Below are 20162 nucleotides of genomic sequence, written 5' to 3'. Positions count from 1 at the left end.
GATCTGTTTTCTGTTTTTATAGTTTTGCCTTTGCAAGCATGTCATATAAATGGGGTAAGTATTGTAAATATGTAGCCTTTTGAGTCTGACTTTTTATAAGTTAGCATAATGCATTTCTTTGAGATTCATCCATGTTGTTGTAATGTTACCAATACTTTTTATTTGTTGAATAGTATCCTTTTGTATAAAATATACAATTAAAAAAATTTATTGAAATATAGTTGACTTACAGTGTTGTGTTTCAGATGTACAGCAAAGTGATTCAGTTATGCATACATATATATGTATATATATTCTTTTTTAGATTCTATTATATGTTGTTATAAGATATTGAGTATAGTTTCCTGTGCTATACAGTAGGTCCTTGTTGATTATCTCTTTTTTATACAGTAGTGTGTAAAAGTATACCACAGTTCTTTTTAATCCATTTCTTATAGATAAGTAACATTTAGGTTACTTTCAATATTTTAAGAATTACAGATAAAGCTACTGTAAACATTTATATATTCCCTCCTCTTAGATTATTAGTTATTTTGAGCAATTCTTTTGTTACAGACTTATAATTTATTGCATTACATTTTGACAATACAGTTCGTATGGCATCAATCCTGAAATGTGCCCTGTCTTATAAACATTTCATATCTAATAGCTCCTAATTGTATTTAACTGTGATTATTGATGTATACATTTCAGCTTTATGCATTTCAGCTTGTAGTTTATCAGTTTTTGCTTGATGTATTTTGAGGTTATATTTTTACATGCATATACCTTCTTTTCGTTTCATGACTATAATTTTTTAATATTTGTTTTTTCAAATCTTAAGAATGCTATCCTCAACTTTCTTTTGGTTCATATTGTCTTAGGTATATGTTTTTCTATTCTTTAATTTTTATTGTTTTAAAGTGTGTTTCTTGTAGGCAATATGTCAACTTTTTTTGATGGAATATGAGCATTTTTATCTCTTAAATGGTGGGTTTAGTCCATTATACTTATTATAATTATTTTTATTTTCTGACTTGGTTCTGCCATCTATTGGCTGATATCTTCTAATCGTATTTGACTTTTATTCTCTTCTACTTGCTGCTTTCCATTGGACAAATGGAGTTTTTCCTGATGTTTTAAAGTTACATATTCTAGTTTTAGTTTTATGATGACACTCTATACCCATTTATTTCTGTTCTCTCAAACTGATATTTATGCATTCCTGCAGGGTCTCCCCTCCTCCCCTGTTTTTTTTTTTCTTAAACAACTTTCTACTTTGAAAAAAATACTATACCTTTAGAAAAATTGAAAATATTTTACAAAGAATACTTGTATACTCTTTATCTAGATTTAAGAAATATAGGGCTTCCCTGGTGGCACAGTGGTTGAGAATCTGCCTGCCGATGCAGGGGACACGGGTTCATGCCACGGAGCAGCTGGGCCCATGAGCTATGGCCGCTGAGCCTGTGCGTCCGGAGCCTGTGCTCCGCAATGGGAGAGACCACAACAGTGAGAGGCCCACATACCACAAAAAAAATTTTTTTTAAATAAAAATAAACATTTTTGCCAATTTTATGCTTATGTATACATACACATCTCTACCATCTCTCTCTAGTATCAGTGTGGTCTCTGTGCTGAATGTGAACAGACCTTTTCAAAGAGCCCTGCTTCATTTTAGTGGGGAATGGTACTTAGGAACCAAGCTAGGTATGCTTATTGTTATGTGGCAGTCTCTTAGAAGAATGTTACCGAATGTAGAAGGAATATAGAATCAGAAAATCAACACAGTATTTCCTAGTATAATTATTGATTAAGGTAAGGATCATCAATGGATGCTAAAACCATTTAGTAAAATGTTTTGGAGAACAGTGTTTTACAGGGTCTCAAAGTTTCACTCTATAGATTAGTTATTAATTATAAAAGAGAAAAATATGCCTTTAAACAGGAGAGATTTGTTGGTCACCACCATAATAAGTAAGGTCAAGATTTGCATTGGCAATGTCACAGAGAGCCTGACATTATATGTTTCCTGAAGGTGATGCAATAGGAAGAACACTCATCACCTGTAGTTTTCATGCTGGTAATGTTTGATTTGAATTTAATCATGAGGAAATACTCCTGGGACATCCTGCTGGCCTGGACTCTTTAAAGTATTCAGTGCCATGAAGAACAAAGGGAAGCAGAGGGACTGTTCTAGGTTGGATGAGACGAAAGAGATTTAGTAGCCAAATGCAATGTGTGAATCCGTGGATTCTAATTTGCTCCTGGATTGGGAGAAAAACAGTTTTAAAGGACATTTTTGAGACAACAGGGGAAATTTGAGTATGGACTGTATGTTGCATGATGATATTGAATTAATGTTGGTTTTACTGTTCTTTTGAGGGTAAGCTTGTATTTTAAAATATTCATTTAAATTTAAAAACAAATGCAGGCCCGCGTGCAGCACCGATGACCCAATGCAGCCATAAATAAATAAAGGTAAAGCTTACAGAATGTAACAGTGGTGAGCAATGACTCTTACAGTGTTTTTATTTAAATTGATGGTGATAACGTGCCTGTGAAATGCAGTATTATTAGTAGGGGCAAATTTTAATAATAGTGACACCAGGAGTTTGTAATGTGGAAATAAAAGCATTTGAAGGATCATATTTCTGATAGTGATCATGCTCTGGGAGAAGAGGAACGGGGGAGAAAGGGAAGAAAATCATCTAGGACTACAGAATAATTCATTAAGATTTGATTTGTCTATAGAGAAGAATAGGGTTATATGTTTGCTAAAAGTAGGAAAGTAATAAGCACAAGCAACAGATACTGTACATAGAACTTACTGTGATAGGGTGTAGGAGGAGGAACAAAAAGAAACTTAGTCTAATAAAAGTGAGGAAGAGAGAAAGAGGAAACAAAACTATTCTATTTTTACCTGCGATTATATAATATGGAAGAAATAAAGCCAAGTATATATTATGATAATAAATGAGAATCCATCTTTAGGCTGTTGACAGGAAACATCCCCCCCAAAATGACAAAGATTGGAAGTAACTGGAAAGAAAATAGTTCAGATAATCATAAATTAAAAGAAAGTAGAATTAAATACAAATTTGAATTCAGTTTCTCCCCAACTTCAGACCCTTCCAAAGACTTCCCATCACATTTAAAATAAAATTCCGTGCTCTAAGTAGACCTTCTGATCTAGCTCTAGACTACCCTATTTAACTAATAACTGTCCCACTACTGCACTCACATTGGTTTATTTGCCATTTGCCTCAAACACACTTCTCTCTCACTGCATTCAAGCTTCTGCTCAAATGTTACCTCTTTAGAGCAGCATTCTTTGACTGCTCTATGTATAGGTATGATACCTATACCACTCTCCCTTTCTCTACTTAGTTTTTTTAAAGTACTTACTGGTTCCTCATATATTACTAAATATTTATATGTTTGTTTATTGTCTGTTTCCCTTCTTGTAACGTAAACTTCATGAGCACTTGGACCTAAGTCTTTTTTTTTTTTCACTGCTATATCCCTAGCATCTACAACAATACTAAGGCCCTCAATAATTATTTTTGAATGCATGAATGAGTATCAAATGAAACAGTCTTCAAAACCAAAAGCCTGAATGAAACAAGGGTAGATACTTTTTAAGGACTAAGCATCCATTAAAAAGATATAACAGTTTTAAACTTTTATATAGCAAACAGTTCTAAAACTACATGGTACATTTATTAAAATACAGCTATATTGAGGGATTTTAATGTAATTCTTCTGGATTTTGACTGTTCAAACATATATAAAAGAGCAAGGCTATACAGGATTCACACAATATGATTATAAGCTTGATTTGATATATACAATCAATACTCTTTTTTAAAAAAAATAAGACGTTGGGGGTAGGTGTTTATTAATTTATTTATTTTTGGTGTGTTGGGTCTTCGTTTCTGTGCGAGGGCTTTCTCTAGTTGTGGCAAGTAGGGGCCACTCTTCATTGCAGTGCGCGGGCCTCTCACTGTCGCGGCCTCTCCTGTTGCGGAGCACGGGCTCCATACACGCAGGCTCAGTATTTGTGGCTCATGGGCCTAGTTGCTCCGCGGCATGTGGGATCCTCCCAGACCAGGGCTCGAACCCGTGTCCCCTGCATTAGCAGGCAGATTCTCAACCACTGCGCCACCAGGGAAGCCCCAATCAATACTCTTTATTCAACTTACTTGTAACTTCAAAACCAACATTTACATTGCTTTTGCTGGTCATTCACGGGCCTGTGCACTTGCAGAGTGGTGAAAAATTTGAGTCGCCTGAGGCTGAATAAAGTGACATTCTGCTTACATTTTCAGCTCTCATACTGTAAACAAGTATTCTTTTCTCAGTTTACTTAATGCCATGTTTTTCACATTTTTGTGCTTTTTGGTGGTAGTTTTACTGTTTAAAATAGCCCCTCAGGGTAGTAGTCAAGTGTTATCTAGTGTTCTAAGCACAAGAAGACTGTGATGTGCCTTAGGGGGAAAATATGCTTGTTAGATTAGCTTCTTTCAGGCATGAGTTACAGTGTTGTTGGCCATGAATTCAATGTGAGTGAATTGACAATACATATTAAACAAGGGGTCTTTAAACAGAAACACACTTTTATATAAAACAAGGTTATGGGCACTTCCCTGGTGGTCCAGTGGTTGAGAATCTGCCTTCCAATGCAGGGGACGTGGGTTTGATCCCTGGTCGAGGAACTAAGATCCCACACTCTGCACGGCAACTAAACCTGTGTGCCACAACTACACAGCCTGCACGCTGCAACTAGAGAGAAGCCCACAATGGAGACCCAGCACAGCCAAGATATATATATATAAAAACAAAAACCAAATTGTTGTGTGTTGATCGGTTGATGAACTTGTGATGAGAAGCTTGCAGGAACTTAATCCTGTATTTCCCTTAGCATCAAGGATTCACCATTTGCTAATTCAGTGTTCATAGCTGATACCAAAAATTGGAAGAGAAAGAACTGATATTCTATCATATGCCACTTCTTTTCTCTTATCCCAAGCCTACCTCACCTGTTTATTTTACTTGCCACAGATCCTTGTGGCATGAGTTTGTGGCTCTGTTGCAGGAATACAGATAGGAGGTAAAGGTAAATGTTATAAATTGTACTGATGTAAAGTTATAGTGTAGCTATCATGTTGGGAGAAAGAGGAACTGTAAAGATTTATTTTATTTTACATATTAAGGAGTCATACAGAGTTTAAAGCTAAAGAATAGGGCTTCCCTGGTGGCACAGTGATTGAGAATCCACCTGCCAATGCAGGGGACACGGGTTCATGCCCCGGTCCGGGAAGATCCCACATGCCGCGGAGCGGCTGGGCCCGTGAGCCATGGCCGCTGAGCCTGTGCTTCCGGAGCCTGTGCTCCGCAACGGGAGAGGCCACAACAGTGAGAGGCCCGTGTACTGGGGGGAAGAAAAAAGAATAGAAAAGTTTATTATTTGAAGTGAAAGTAACTGAAGATTTGAAAATAAAAATATATCAGGGAGAAGGGGAAGTTGTGATGCCAGTGAGCTAAATTCTTCATCTTTTATGGCAAGGTCAATAAAGAATTATTGAAATGTAGTACATCCAGTGGAATACTCTGCACCTGTTTGAAAGAAAGGAAGTAGCAAAGGAAAAGGGGAATGAAGAAGCTATGTATGTGTTGATTTGAATTTTTCCAACATAAAGAGAAAAGAAAGCAATGTGGGACAGTCTGCATAACGTTATCTTTTGAGTAAGAAGGGAGGAATCAATGAACGTATATTTAATTTGTTAGTGTAGACATACAGCCTTAGAAAGATGATAAGAAATGAACTGAAGGGGCTTACCTGGTGGCTCAGTGGTTGAGGATCTGCCTGCCGATGCAGGGGACACGGGTTCAAGCCCTGGTCTGGGAAGATCCCACATGCCGCGGAGCAACAGGGCCCGTGAGCCACAACTACTGAGCCAGCGCGTCTGTAGCCTGTGCTCCGCAACAAGAAAGGCCACGATAGTGAGAGGCACGCACACTGCGATGAAGAGTGGCCCCCGCTTGCTGCAACTGGAGAAAGCCCTCGCACAGAAACGAAGACCTAACACAGCCAAAAATAAATAAATAATAATTAAAAATGAATATCTGCTTATAAAAAAAAATGAACTGAAGTAGTTTGTTTGCATTACCTATTGAAAATTTTAATTAAAAACAATTTAAAAAAATGGTTGCCTCTCGGACTTCCCTGGTGGCGCAGTGGTTAAGAATCCACCTGCCAATACAGGGGACATGGGTTCGAGCCCTGGTTCGGGAGGATCCCACATGCCGCAGATCAGCTAAGCCCGTGCGCCACAGCTACTGAGCCTGCACTCTAGAGCCTGTGAGCCACAACTACTGAGCCTGAGTGCCACAACTACTGAAGCCCATGCGCCTAGAGCCTGTGCTCCACAACAAAGAGAAGCCACCACAATGAGATGCCCGCGCACTGCAAGGAAGAGTAGCCCCCATTCGCCTCAACTAGAGAAAGCCCGTGCGTAGGAATGAAGACCCAACACAGCCAAAAAAAAGAAATAAATAAGTTAATTAATTTAATTAAACTAGGTTAAATATTTTTAAAAAGTTGTTGCCTCTGAATAGGACTGATGCGGGAGGGAAATATTTATATTTCTGTAGTGAAATTTTTTCTATGTGCCTGTATTGCTTTTATATTTTTAAAAATGTCTCATGAATGTTTGCAAAAAAAAACAACTCTATTCTCTGCTTTGAAGGCTTCAAAAGTCTGTGATTGTGTGGTTGCATGTGCACATACTATATGTCTGAATGTATAAATGATTATGTACTAGATTTTGTCACACTCCCCCCCAGCTGTGCTCCCTTTTCCTCAATAACTTGAAAGTTTTTGTATTGAGATATAATTCACATACCATAAAATTGACCCTTTTAAGGTGTACTTTTGGTTTCTGGTATATCACAAAGCTGTGCAGCCATCACCACTAATTCCAGAATATTTTTATCACCCCAAAAATAAATCTTATAAACATTCACAGCAGCTCCTCATTCCCCTGCTTTCCTACCCTACACTTCATCCCCTGGCAACCACTAGTCTACTTTCTGTCTCTATGGATTTTTCTCTTCTGAACATTTCATATAAATGGAATAGTACATAGCATTTTGTGTCTGGCTTTTTTCACCTGGCATAATATTTTCAAGGTTCCTGAATGTTGTAGTATGTATTAATACTTCATTTCTTTTTATGACTGAATGTTTCATTGTATAGATGTGTCACATTTTGTATATCCATTCATCAGTTGGTGGATATTTGGGTTGTTTCCATTTTTTGACATGAATAATGCTGCTGTGAACACTCTGATACAAGTTTTTGTATAGACATATGTTTTCAGTTCTCATAGTTATGTTCCAAGGAGTAGAATTACATCACTGTGATATTGACACAGGAAAGAAAAATAGACCAGTGGAACAGAATAGAGTCCAGCAGCAGAGCCGTTCATATATAGTAACTCGATATATGACAAAGGTGACACAGCAGTGCAGTGGGGAAAGGGTCGTCTTTTATAATAGATGATGCTGGATCAATTGGATATCCACATTGGGAAGAAACAACAACTCGACCTTCATTTCTTGCCATGATAGAAAAATCAATTCCAAGTGACTGTAGATCTAAGTATGAAAAATAATAAAGCTTTAATAAGAATAATGACAGATTTCATAAATAGGTCACAAAAGGCTCTAACCATAAAGGAAACCATTTGATAAACGAAACTGTGTTCAAATGATACCAATGTATGAGTGAAAAGGCCAAGTCATAGAGGATTCATACCAAGGATATATAAAGAATTCCTACAGATCAAGAAGGAAAAGACACACAATCCATGGTCAGAGTTTTAAAAGCCAACTTGTCCTACCAAGCCTATAATGAAAATTGGTAGAAGCATGCCCCATTCTTTTAACCCTACATTTATTCTTTATAGAGGCAGTCCTTCTCACCTGTAGCTTTTTATTATACTATATATGTTTTGTTTTATTTATGTCTGTATTTGTAAGTAAGACTAATATAGTTCCTTGTCTTTTTTTTTCAGTTTTAGATATTTATTGACTTCCTGTTATAGAAGATGAGGCGTTAACTCTTAAATGATCCAACCCTCTACCCATGTAGAAATACTCAAACTTCCCTGACCCTATCCTGATTTAGAAATATTTTAGTTTTGGATTAGGTCATTATTTCATTGTTTATGTTATGACTGTAAATTTTATTCACAGCTGTGAGATTCCATGATTACGTTTCTTCTTTTGTACGACTTTTTGTTTTTCCTAGAGTTGATTTATTTCTTTAGTTTGTTAGTGTTCAGTGTAAGCATCCACATAATCTCTAGCAGAGGTGTGTAAAACTCTCAGTTTCAAATATAAATTTATTTATTTTATTCTTATATTTCTGTAGACATACCCCTGAAATCTTCCATTCTTCCATTCTTACCTAGGCTAGTTACTCTCTGTTTCTTCTGGGTGCCTGTCATCCTTGAATCCCTCTTCTTTATCATCATGGAAATTCCTTTTGTGTCTGTCCCGTGTTTGAGCTCCTGTTTCTTGTATGCCATATTTTCCTCTTTCTTGGTTTATTCTTTTGTTTTGGTGGAGCAGATTCTCTAGTCACTTCCTGAGAAAAGGTAAATGGGTATATTTTTCAGACATCTGGTGATATTGGGCTTTGCATGTCTATGCTTTAGGCACTGATTTTTGAGACTTAGCATATTCTCCTCTTCCCACTTGGTTGTTAGTTTGGGTGTAGAATTCTAGGTTGGAAGTCATTTTAACAGAATTTTGAAGGCATTGTTCCATTGCTTTCTAGCTTCCAGTGTTACTCCTGAGCACTCCAGTGCCATTCTTATTCCTGATCCTTTGTAGGTATTCCTGTTTAGTCTTTTCTAGAAGCTTCAAATCCTTGGCATTTAAATTTGTTTATTATAATGGGCCTTGGTATGGATCTTCATTGAACCAGTGTGCTTGGTTCAAAAGTGTGTCCTTCCAATTCATAAACTAATGTTTTCCAGTTCCTTTTTTTAAACATCTTATTGGAGTATAATTGCTTTACAATGTTGTGTTAGTTTCTGCTGTATAACAAAGTGACTCAGCTGTATGTATACGTATATCCCCATATCCCCTCCCTCTTGCATCTCCATCCCAACCCTCTAGGGGGTCACAGAGCACGGAGCTGATCTCCCTGTGCGATGCAGCTGCTTCCCACTAGCTATCTGTTTTACATTTGGTAGTGTATATATGTCACTGCTACTCTCTCACTTCTTAAAAAGTCTTGAATTATTTCTTTGATAATTTTAGCTCATTAATTTTCTCTTTCTTTTTTTTCTGGAACTCTCATTTGGAGCAGTACCTCTTGGACTGATTCTCTACTTTTCTTTTTTTTGAGGGTTTTTTGGTCTCTTTCTGGAAAGATTTCTTCAACTTTATCTTTGAATTCATTCTTTTTTTTTTTCCAGTGTGTTTCAGCTATCATTTTTAATTTCCAGGAGGTTGTATTTTTTTGGGGGGGGTCTTTTTATTTAATTACAAAAAATGTTATTTATTTATTTATTTATTTTTTGGCTGCACTGCACAACATGCAGGATCTTAGTTCCTCAACCAGCAGTGGAAGCGTGGAGTCTTAACCACTGGACCACAAGGGAAAGTCCCCTGGGGTTGTTCTTGAAATGTTTCTTTTCGTAGTTGGCTGTCACTAGGATATTAGTAATAGTTCTGTGTGAATTTCTTTTCTGCTCCCTGGGTTGTCTTCTTATGGGTTTTAAAAATATATTTGTTTATATTTTTCAGACATCTGGTGATATTGGGCTTTGCATATCTATGCTTTAGACACTGAAACACTTATTGGAAGCGTTGTTTGAGTAGGCAGGACTTATTACAGTAGGATGACTTGGCTGGGTCATTTTTCTGAGAGATTTTTGATTCTTGGTGTCTGTAAGTCTTATCTCTTGAGATGGTTTATTTTCCTAGAGAGAAATTCTGTACTCTCCAGCCTGTAGAGTTTAAGTTTGGCTGCTGACTTTCTAGAATTTAGCACAGGAAGGTGCTAAGAGTCTCTTCATTTAGTGTGTAGACATGCAGTTAATGTCTTCTCTTTCCTCAGCTGTGCCTTATGTGTCTCAATACAGAGTTCTCCTGGCTCACCGTTTCCAGAGATGAAATCTGACCTCCAATATCTATTATGACAAGCTAGCCGTCAGTCATATCCTTTTTTGTTCTCATGAATGTAATATGTTATCTTCCTCTGGTTGCTTTCAAGATTCTTTTCTTTTTTAAAAAAACATCATAAATTTTTTAATGAGGTATAGGTGACATTTAAGATTACATTACATATAAGATTAGATTACTAGTAAGATTAGATTACATGTGTATAGCATAATGATTCCATATTTGTATATGTTGCAAAGTGATTACCACATCCTAGTTAACATCCATACTTGGTTACAGTATTTTTCCTTGTGATGAGGACTTTTTTTTTTTTTTTTTTTTTTTTTTTTTTTTTGCGGTACGCGGGCCTCTCACCATCATGGCCTCTTCCATTGTGGAGCACAGGCTCTGGACGCGCAGGCTCAGCAGCCATGGCTCACGGGCCCAGCCGCTCCGTGGCACGTGGGATCCTCCCGGACCAGGGCACGAACCCAGTCCCCTGCATCGGCAGGCGGACTCTCAACCACTGCGCCACCAGGGAAGCCCAAGATTTCCCTTTTTTAATGGCTGAATAGTATTCATATATATATGTATTCATATATATATATATATACATATATATACACACACACACACACACACACACACACACCCACACACCCACACACACCACATTTTCTTTATCCATTCATCAAGTGATGGACACTTAGGTTGCTTCCATGTCTTGGCTATTGCAAATAATGCTGCAGTGAACATTGGGTGCGGATATCATTTTTTCCTTTTTTTTTAACATCTTTATTGGAGTATAATTGCTTTACAATGGTGTGTTAGTTTCTGCTTTATAACAAAGTGAATCAGTTATACATATGCATATGTTCCCATATCTCTTCCCTCTTGCATCTCCCTCCCACCCTCCCTTTCCCACCCATCTAGGTGGTCACAAAGCACTGAGCTGATCTCCCTGTGCTATGCGGCTGCTTCCCACTAGCTAGCTATTTTACGTTTGGTAGTGTATATATGTCCATGCCACTCTCTCACTTTGTCACAGCTTACCCTTCCCCCTCCCCATACCTCAAGTCCATTCTCTAGTAGGTTTGTGTCTTTATTCCCATCTTGCCGCTAGGTTCTTCATGACCTGTTTTTTTCTTAGAGTCCATATATATGTGTTAGCATGCGGTATCTGTTTTTCTCTTTATGACTTACTTCAGTCTGTATGACAGACTGACTCTATGTCCATCCACCTCACTACAAATAACTCAATTTTGTTTCTTTTTATGGCTGAGTAATATTCCCTTGTATATATGTGCCACATCTTCTTTATCCATTCATCTGTTGATGGACACTTAGGTTGCTTCCATGTCCTGGCTGTTGTAAATAGAGCTGCAATGAACATTGTGGTACATGGCTCTTTTTGAATTATGGTTTTCTCAGGGTATATGCCCAGTAGTGGGATTGCTGGGTCGTATGGTAGTTCTATTTGTAGTTTTTTAAGGGACCTTCATACTGTTCTCCATAGTGGCTGTATCAGTTTACATTCCCACCGACAGTGCAAGAGTGTTCCCTTTTCTCCACAATTTAAATTCCCACCAACAGTGCAAGACTGTTCCCTTTTCTCCACACCTTCTCCAGCATTTATTGTTTCTAGATGTTTTGATGATGGCCATTCTGACCGGTGTGAGATGATATCTCATTGTAGTTTTGATTTGCATTTCTCTAATGATTAATGATGTTGAGCATTCTTTCATGTGTTTGTTGGACATCTGTATATCTTCTTTGGAGAAATGTCTATTTTGGTCTTCTGCCCATTTTTGGATTGTGTTGTTTGTTTTTTTGATATTGAGCTGCATGATCTGCTTGTAAATTTTGGAGATTAATCCTTTGTCAGCTGCTTCATTTGCAAATATTTTCTCCCATTCTGAGGGTTGTCTTTTGGTCTTGTTTATGGTTGCGGATATCATTTTGAGTTACTGTTTTTGTTTTCTTCAGATAAACACTTGGAAATGCTAGATCATATGGTAGTTCTATTTTTTTTTTTTTTTTTTTTTTTGTGGTACGCAGGCCTCTCACTGTTGTGGCCTCTCCCATTGAGGAGCACAGGCTCCGGACACGCAGGATCAGTGGCCATGGCTCATGGGCCCAGCCGCTCCACGGCATGTGGGATCTTCCCGGACCAGGGCACGAACCCGTGTCCCCTGCATCTGCAGACGAATTCTCAACCACTGTGCCACCAGGGAAGCCCAGTAGTTCTATTTTTAATTTTTTGAGGAAACTCCACACTGTTTTCTATAGTGGCTGCACAGGTTTATTGCATTGGCCAAAATTTTCTTTCATTTTTCTCCATAAGATGGCTCTAGTAGCAGTTAGTTGTCTTTAACTTCATTTGAAACAATTTTGTTAGATTATATGTGACAGTTGACATGTCAGCGTGCATTTTAAAAAAAGGTTTACCAAAATTGGTGATTTTTTGTGTAGCCATTTTAATACTGAAGAGGGAAGAAAAAAAGCAACATTTTCGGTCTGTTATGCTTTATTGTTTCAAGAAAGGTAAAAACGCAACTGAAACGCAAAACAAGATTTCTTCAGTGTATGGAGAAGGTGCTGTGACTGATCAAAGATGTCAAAATGGTTTGCGAAGTTTTGTGCTGGGGATTCCTTGCTGGATGATGCTCCACGGTCGGGTAGACCAGTTGAAGTTGATAGTGATCAAATAGAGACATTAATTGAGAACAATCAGTGTTATACCATGCAGGAGATAGCCAACATACTCAAAATATCCAAATCAAGCATTGAAAATCATTTGCACCAGGTTGGTTATGTTAATCGCTTTGATGTTTGGGTTCCATATAAGTTACGCGAAAAACACCTTCTTGACTGTATTACCGCATGCAAGTCTCTACTTAAACATAATGAAAATGTTCCGTTTTAAAAACCAATTGTGGCAGGCAATGAGAAGTGAATACTGTACGGTAATGTGGAATGGAAGGAAGAGATTGTGGGGCAAGCGAAATGAACCACCACCATCCACACCAAAGGCCAGTCTTCATCCAAAGAAGGTGATGTTGTGTATATGGTGGGATTGGAAGGGAGTCCTCTGTGATGAGCTCCTTCCGGAAAACCAAATGATTATTTCCAACAAGTACTGCTCCCAGTTAGACCAACTGAAAGCAGCACTCAACGAAAAGCATCCAGAATTAGTCAACAGAAAACGTATAATCTTCCATTAGGATGATGCAAGACCGCATGTTTCTTTGATGACCAGGCAAAAACGGTTACAGCTTGGCTGGGAAGTTCTGATTCATCCTCCGTATTCACCAGACATTGCACCTTTGGATTTCCATTTATTTCAGTCTTTACAAAATTCTCTTAATGGAAAAAATTTTGGTTCCCTGGAAGACTGTAAAAGGCACCTGGAACAGTTCTTTGCTCAAAAAGAAAAAGTTTCGGGAAGGTGGAATTATGAAGTTGCCTGAAAAATGGCAGAAGGTAGTGGAACAAAAGGGTGAATACGTTTTTCAATAAAGTTCTTGGTGAAAATGAAAAATGTGTCTTTTATTTTTACTTAAAAACGGAAGGCACTTTTCTGCCAACCCAATACATTCCCATCAGCAGTTTAGGAGGGTTCCCTTGTCTCCACATCTTTGCCAACCCTTCTTATTTCTTGTCTTTTTGATAATAGCCACTCTAATAGGTATGAGGTAAGGTGTTTTTTTATAATCTTTGGTTTTCAGCAGTTTGATTATGATGTACCTAGGTATGATCTTCTTTGTACTTATCCTGTTTGGGGACATCAGTGAGCTACTTTAGTCTGTAAATTTATGTCTTACACCAGTGTTTAGAATTTTCTTCCTATTGCTTTTTCAACCTTTTTTTTTTTTTGCTCCTTTTTCTCTCCTTCTATGACGCCAAATTCATTTATGTTAGACTACTTAATAGTGTCCAACAGACAACTGCTTTTCAGTATTTTTCTCTCTATTTTTTAGTTGGAATAATTTTTTGTTCTATCTTCAGTACTTTCTCCATTCTGCTGTTAATAAGCCCATACAGTGAATTTTTTGTTTTAGAAAGTGAATTTTTCAGTTTTGCTATTTCCATTTGGCTCTTTTTTATATTTTTATTTCTCTGCTGAAATTTACAATTTCTTCCTTTATTTATAAGTTTATTTTCCCTTGGTGTCTTGAGCATACCTGCAGGTAGCTGCTTTAAGATCTTTGTCTGTTAATTCCAATACCTGGGTTACCTTGTGGTTGATCTCTATTGATTGTCTTTTCTCTTGAGTATGGGTAACATTTTCTTGTTTCTTCATATGCTTAGAAATTTTCTGTTATATCCTGCATACTGTGAATGATACATTATAGTGACTCTGGGGTTTAGTGTATTTTTCTGGAGAGTGTTAATATTTTGGTTATTATTTGTATTAGCAAGCAATTAATTTGGCTGAACTGAGATCTAAACTATGTCTCCCCACAGAGGATGGCAGCTGATGTCTCTAAGTCATTTTAATCTTACCTGTACTGCTTAGAGTCTGATCAACTCTTGCATAGAACAGTGACCAGTCAGAGACATGGGTAGAGTTTTTTGTGGTTCTCTCTTTGTGGTTCTTTATTTTCTAGTATGTGCCATCTCACTTTTCAGCTGCTGTGGTAGCTGAAAGCCAGTAAGACTGCATCTTTTGATTCACATTTCAACTGCTTTGTGCAGCTCAGTCTAGGGGTCTTCCCTCAAGCAAAAGCTGTAAAAACGGGAAACCCATCCAGTTCTCTTTCCTCCCAAATATTGTCTCCTAACCAGATTCTGCCTATTTTTGGCTGCTCAAGTGCCTTCAGGTAGTTGTTATTTATATTTTTTTCCAGAATTTATTGTTATCTGAGGGAATGTTGGTCTGATAAGAGGTATTCTGTTATTGCTCATGGCAGGATTTTTTTGTTTTAAAAAGTAAAAATCTCATGTATTTATATTAATATTTCCAGTTCAAGTCAGAACTATAAGGTGTTTATTTACATCTGTATCTTCTTTCTTCTATACCAAGAATTGTGGTTCTGAAGGACATAAAGCAGGTGATAGAATTAGAATATCACATAATTATTTACTTACTCCTTTCTATATATCACACACACAGCAGTCTCAACAGTGTGTACTATCACAATGACCAAAGAGATTATGGAAAATAGTTAAAACATTTTTTGCTTGTGCTTTCCATGAATTTCCATAGCACAGTTTAAAAAAAAAATTGTGTTAACAACTTTGCATGCATTTATCCATTAAATTTTATACTCTCTTCCTTGTACTTCTCCTTTAGTCTTTATCAACAAGTAAATAATAATATTGCTTGCCATAAATTCTTAGGTTGAAACTATTCATTTTGGTTGTCTAAAGCTTATTCTCTAGTTTCTTTTGGAAGGGCTCGTGGGAGCCAGTGTTTCCCAATTTTTGGCCTTATGATAAGTTTGTGTCTTCCATGTGATAAAAATCAATTTTACCAAATATAAGACACTTAATTCAGATTTTCTTTTCTTGAATATCTGAAATATGTTACTCTGTTTTCTTCTGGCATAAATAAAGTGTTGCTTTTGAAAAGTTAGATGTTGGCCTTCTGGGCTGAATTCTTAAGTGTACACAGTGCTCCTTCAGCCAGTAGTTTCAGTTTTTTTTTTTTTTTTTTTCAAGAAAGTTTTCTTGAATTATAGTCGTTACTATTTATTCTCTTATGGTAGTGCTCTTTAAAGACTTCTGTTATCTGCATGTTGGATCCTTGTTACTTCATTAAGTTGTTGCTTTCTCTCATCCTTTTAATCTCTTCATTTCTTTTGATTTCGAAACTGTTCCTCCATTTTACCTTCTCATTCTCTTAAAGCATTACCTCTTGTATGTATTTTCTCTTGGGTTCATTCAGGCTTAATCTTCATTTCTGAAAAATTTTTTTTTCAATTTCTAATGCTTTCCTGAGTTCTGTTACCTTATTTCTGAGTTTTTTAAAAATCTGATTTATGTTGTTCTTGCGTGTCTTGAGTCATTTTTGTAATGACTTTTATCTCATTTTGAAGTAGTTGGTTATAATTTTCACCTATTTCGTGGGTATATATTTCTGGTATGCTTTCATTATCAGAATGTAATTCTGTATCTTTTTCTTTTTTTCCCTCTAATTTCATAGGATTGACATACATCATTTTCTGTTGCTTACTTTTTTATGGTTTAGGATGGCATTTCTTACAGAGCTCCCTCTACTGTTGTTTTTGGAACTCTTCAAAAGTGTGGCATTTGCTTTCTGTGATTTCTAAGGCTTTGCTCCCTTCCCCACTATTCTCATTCCTTAATCTTCATTGTTCCTAATGTGCTCAATTTTGATTCCGTGCTTAGTAGCTTATCCTCATTGTGACACTGTTAGTGAAGGATCAGTTTTAAGAGTTCATAGAGGCTAACTGCCCCAGCTTCAGACTTCAGGAAAATGCAGAAAGCCAGTTATAGCTGTGGGAGTCTCTGTTCTCAGATGTGTCAGACACTGTTTTCTTCTGCTGCTTCTCATACCATGCAGGTTCTATGGTTGTTGGGGACTTGTTCCCACTTGCTGTTTCCTAGGGAGATTTATGTAGATTTCCTTGTCACCCAGTTTTTTTGTAAATGTTGTATGTGGGTTTGGGGATTTAGGGATACTCAGGAACGTTGCCACTGCCTCCACTGTCCCTGAATCTTTATAATTTATCACTTCTTAATTGCTGTTTATGATGTTCTCTTTTTCAAGTTTGATAATCTTGCCCTAATTAGATTATAATTCCTCTAAATAGTGCTTGAATCTTAGTTCAAATGCTATTTTGTGTTGAAAATAGCCTTTACAGTGTCCAGCATAGCACTGGACATATATGCAATGTATCATATCAGTCATCAGTTTTGAAATTAGTCTAAGGGTAATTATAGGCTAACTTGAAACTTGTAATGGTAGTATTAGCAGCTACTCTTACAAATTGAAGGGAAATGGATACCAGCTGGCCTGCTTGTACATGAAGTTCATTCATATGTCATCTTTGGCATATATGCTATAGTCTGTCTGGTCTAAACATTCCTGGAAGACATTGATCTAATGTACTGATGGTCCAAAAAAGTTGACAAAGTAATAACCATCATAGAAACATTGGAAACAGAAAATGTTATCTGCCATAGTGATAGTTCATTACTGTCACAGTTCAAAAATATTGTAAAAGGAAATTTAAAAACTCTCTGAGTGATGCAGTTAAAATGGTCAAGTTAGTAAAAGATTTTTTTTAAAGGCTAAACCCAAACAAACAGAAACCAAAGATTGACCAGTTTGTTAATATGAAGAGGCAGAGGGGTGTGGGTGAGATATGATGGAATTTCATAAGATTGTGATGAAAATTAAGGAACACAAATAATACTTTCAGTTAAAGGATGCATTAGTTTTTATACATTGGGTAGTAATTTTAGGGATCTTTTTATCCTAACAACATCTCACTTCCTTTGCTTCTGAATTTGATATTCTAAAAAGTCGGCTAACACAAGTCAGTTCCTGAAACACAGCAGAACTTTATTGATTTGATAAAACTTTCCAAGTATAGTGTTAAGAAGTTGGTCTTTCTTATTTTTACTTCATTTGTCTTCCTTATTTAAAGTAATCATATTTTATTTTTAATTATAAAGATAGATTATTTACTTTGTAAAATGTTCCATTTAAAATTACTCCTAATTTTTACCTTTTTAAAAATCTTCAACAGGCCTCAACAAATAATGAAAGCTCTAATCACAGTTTTGGAAGCTTGGGATCTTTGAGTGACAAAGAATCAGAGGTAAGTAACTTCATTTTAAATATGGTGCTATTAATAAGTAAAAGTTGGAATCACTTTTTTTTTAATTAATTTTTTTCCTTCTTTAATACTTGTGCTAAACGTTAATCCTTGTTAAGTTTTTTTGTAGGAGCATTTTATTCTGTTTTATGAAGCACAGCATTCAAACCGAAGACTGTATTGGACATTAGAAAGAAAATATAGTTTCTTTGGTTATGTAGGTGAACTTGTACATTAATGGTATAGACATTCTTAAGTTACTAGCCGTTCATAATTCTAAGAGATGAACGTGGTTTTGCAATACGTCGTATTTCGCAGTTTTCTATTATTTCTTGTTATACTTCCCTCTTAGTTTGGTCCTGAGTAAAGGTTTGTTTACTTTTTGAGATACAGAAACACATTTTTTTCTCTTTTTGAAATTTCTTGTGGGATTTCATGCTGTTGGTTTTCACTTTACATATTTTAAAATATCTGAAAAATCCCCTCCTCCCCCACCCACTTACTCTCCCCACTAAGAAAATATATGGAATTTTATAAGTAGGTATTTGGATCCATGGTATAGTTCACGTTGAGCATGATATTCTTGATGGCATTTTAAAGAATGTTTAGACAAGAGGTTCTTTGGGTAGTAGCATTCATTTGTTGATGCTGCAACTTCACTTTTTGCAGATACAGTCTGTAATATTTCCTCTTCTCAGATTATGGAGTTCTGTCACTTACTTTTCAACATGCGTGTGTGTGTGTGTGTGTGTGTGTGTGTGTGTGTGTGTGTGTGTGTGTGTGTATTTTCCCTGTCAGTGTTAACTTCTACTTGATCCATTTTAGTCTTTTTTCTGCTTGGGTTAGTATAGATATATCACCATGATAATAATACCATAGGTCATTAGGACCCAGTAACTCTTAGGCATTTGGTTTTGGTGTTCAGTGGAAGGGGAATATCAAAGATGGCATCTTTTTAAGCCCTGTGTTATTGAAAGCATCTAGGAATCTCTAGGTAGACAGTTTTGTGGAGTTCTGTGCAGGCACCCTGACACTCCAAAGGAGTGTGGCATAGGGCTCTCACTCATCAGGCTTTCCCTTCCACAGAGACAACTGGCAGGCAGCTGAAAGAACTGTGCAAGTGACGGGACTTTATCTGCAGTAGGTTCCCTTGAGGTAAGCGTTAGTAGCCCCTGTAGCACCAGATTATCACAGTTTAGTTTTTATCAAATTAACACACATTAAGTCCTTAAAAATGTAGGTTTAGACCTTGTCAAAGTACATTTTTTTCAAAAACCATATCAAGAATGTTTTCACTCTATATTTCCTGGATTTTGGAACATTTCTTGATACTTCCACAGATTTGGGTCTATATAGTAATTTCACATGCCTTCTCTTTTCATAGGCTTTTATGTTATGAAGGGCAATAAAATAATTTTAGATATTTCTCTTTTCTGTTCACCAAATCTAGTGTTTCTGATAGATTTTTTTAATAGAAAAACATAGTAAAAGTTAGACCACATGTATGGTTATATATTTCTGTGTTCTTTATTGAACCCAATAATGAGTTGTAGATGCAATATTTGAATTCTTCCAAAAGAATCAGTTTGTAAGAAAATACCACTTCCCTTAAAAGAATTCTAAGGCTCACTTTTGGCTATGTTCTTAGGTTAAAAAAAATTTTTTTTAAAGACCATAATGGTATTTGCACTAAAATACAATTTGGTTAACCATTGGATGTACTTAGCTTTATTTGTGTAGAAATTTTGACATTTGGGGCCACAATAGAAAAATCTTAAATTTTTTTGGCTTTTGCTGTTTTGTGTTCTGTATCTGGAATTCTTGCAAAATAATGGTTAAGTCAAGTGGCATAATACTTTGGAAATGACTATGGATTATATGTTTTCCTTAAAATTAGAAGAAGGAAATTTGAGGGGTGGTCTTTCTTTCCACTTAAGAAGTGATTTGTCTGGAAAATGATTCCCAGATTTTATTTCTGTACTAGATGCCTTAATGGACTCCCTTGGGGTGAAACTTCATATACATCACAATACAGATATTCAGATAAGTCATGAATAAAGTTGTTGGCAGTAAACCGCTGCAGGATAGAAGTACTTCTTTTTTCCCCCAGTACACCTAATAGTAAAGTTTATGTAGTATTTCGTTGTCTGCTGATGTCATTTTATTCTTTTGGTAATCCATCCCCTGAACCATCACATTTTAAAAAATAAC

The 20162-nt window shown here is 36.4% G+C and overlaps 1 protein-coding gene across 1 annotated transcript in view; it reads left to right on the top strand.

The window, feature by feature from the left end:
* The window catches only part of TLK1 (tousled like kinase 1), a 152473-nt gene that overhangs the window by 50923 nt on the left and 81388 nt on the right, over positions 1 to 20162 (top strand). Inside the window, exon 3 of the mRNA XM_059053516.2 lies at positions 17883 to 17954. Coding sequence (XP_058909499.1) covers positions 17883 to 17954 — 72 coding nt within the window. The remainder of the gene's footprint in view (positions 1 to 17882; positions 17955 to 20162) is intronic.

The sequence above is a fragment of the Kogia breviceps genome, chromosome 2, assembly GCF_026419965.1.
Source record: "Kogia breviceps isolate mKogBre1 chromosome 2, mKogBre1 haplotype 1, whole genome shotgun sequence".
In the NCBI taxonomy this organism is placed as follows: domain Eukaryota; kingdom Metazoa; phylum Chordata; class Mammalia; order Artiodactyla; family Physeteridae; genus Kogia; species Kogia breviceps.
This window is presented reverse-complemented; position numbering and strand designations above follow the sequence as displayed.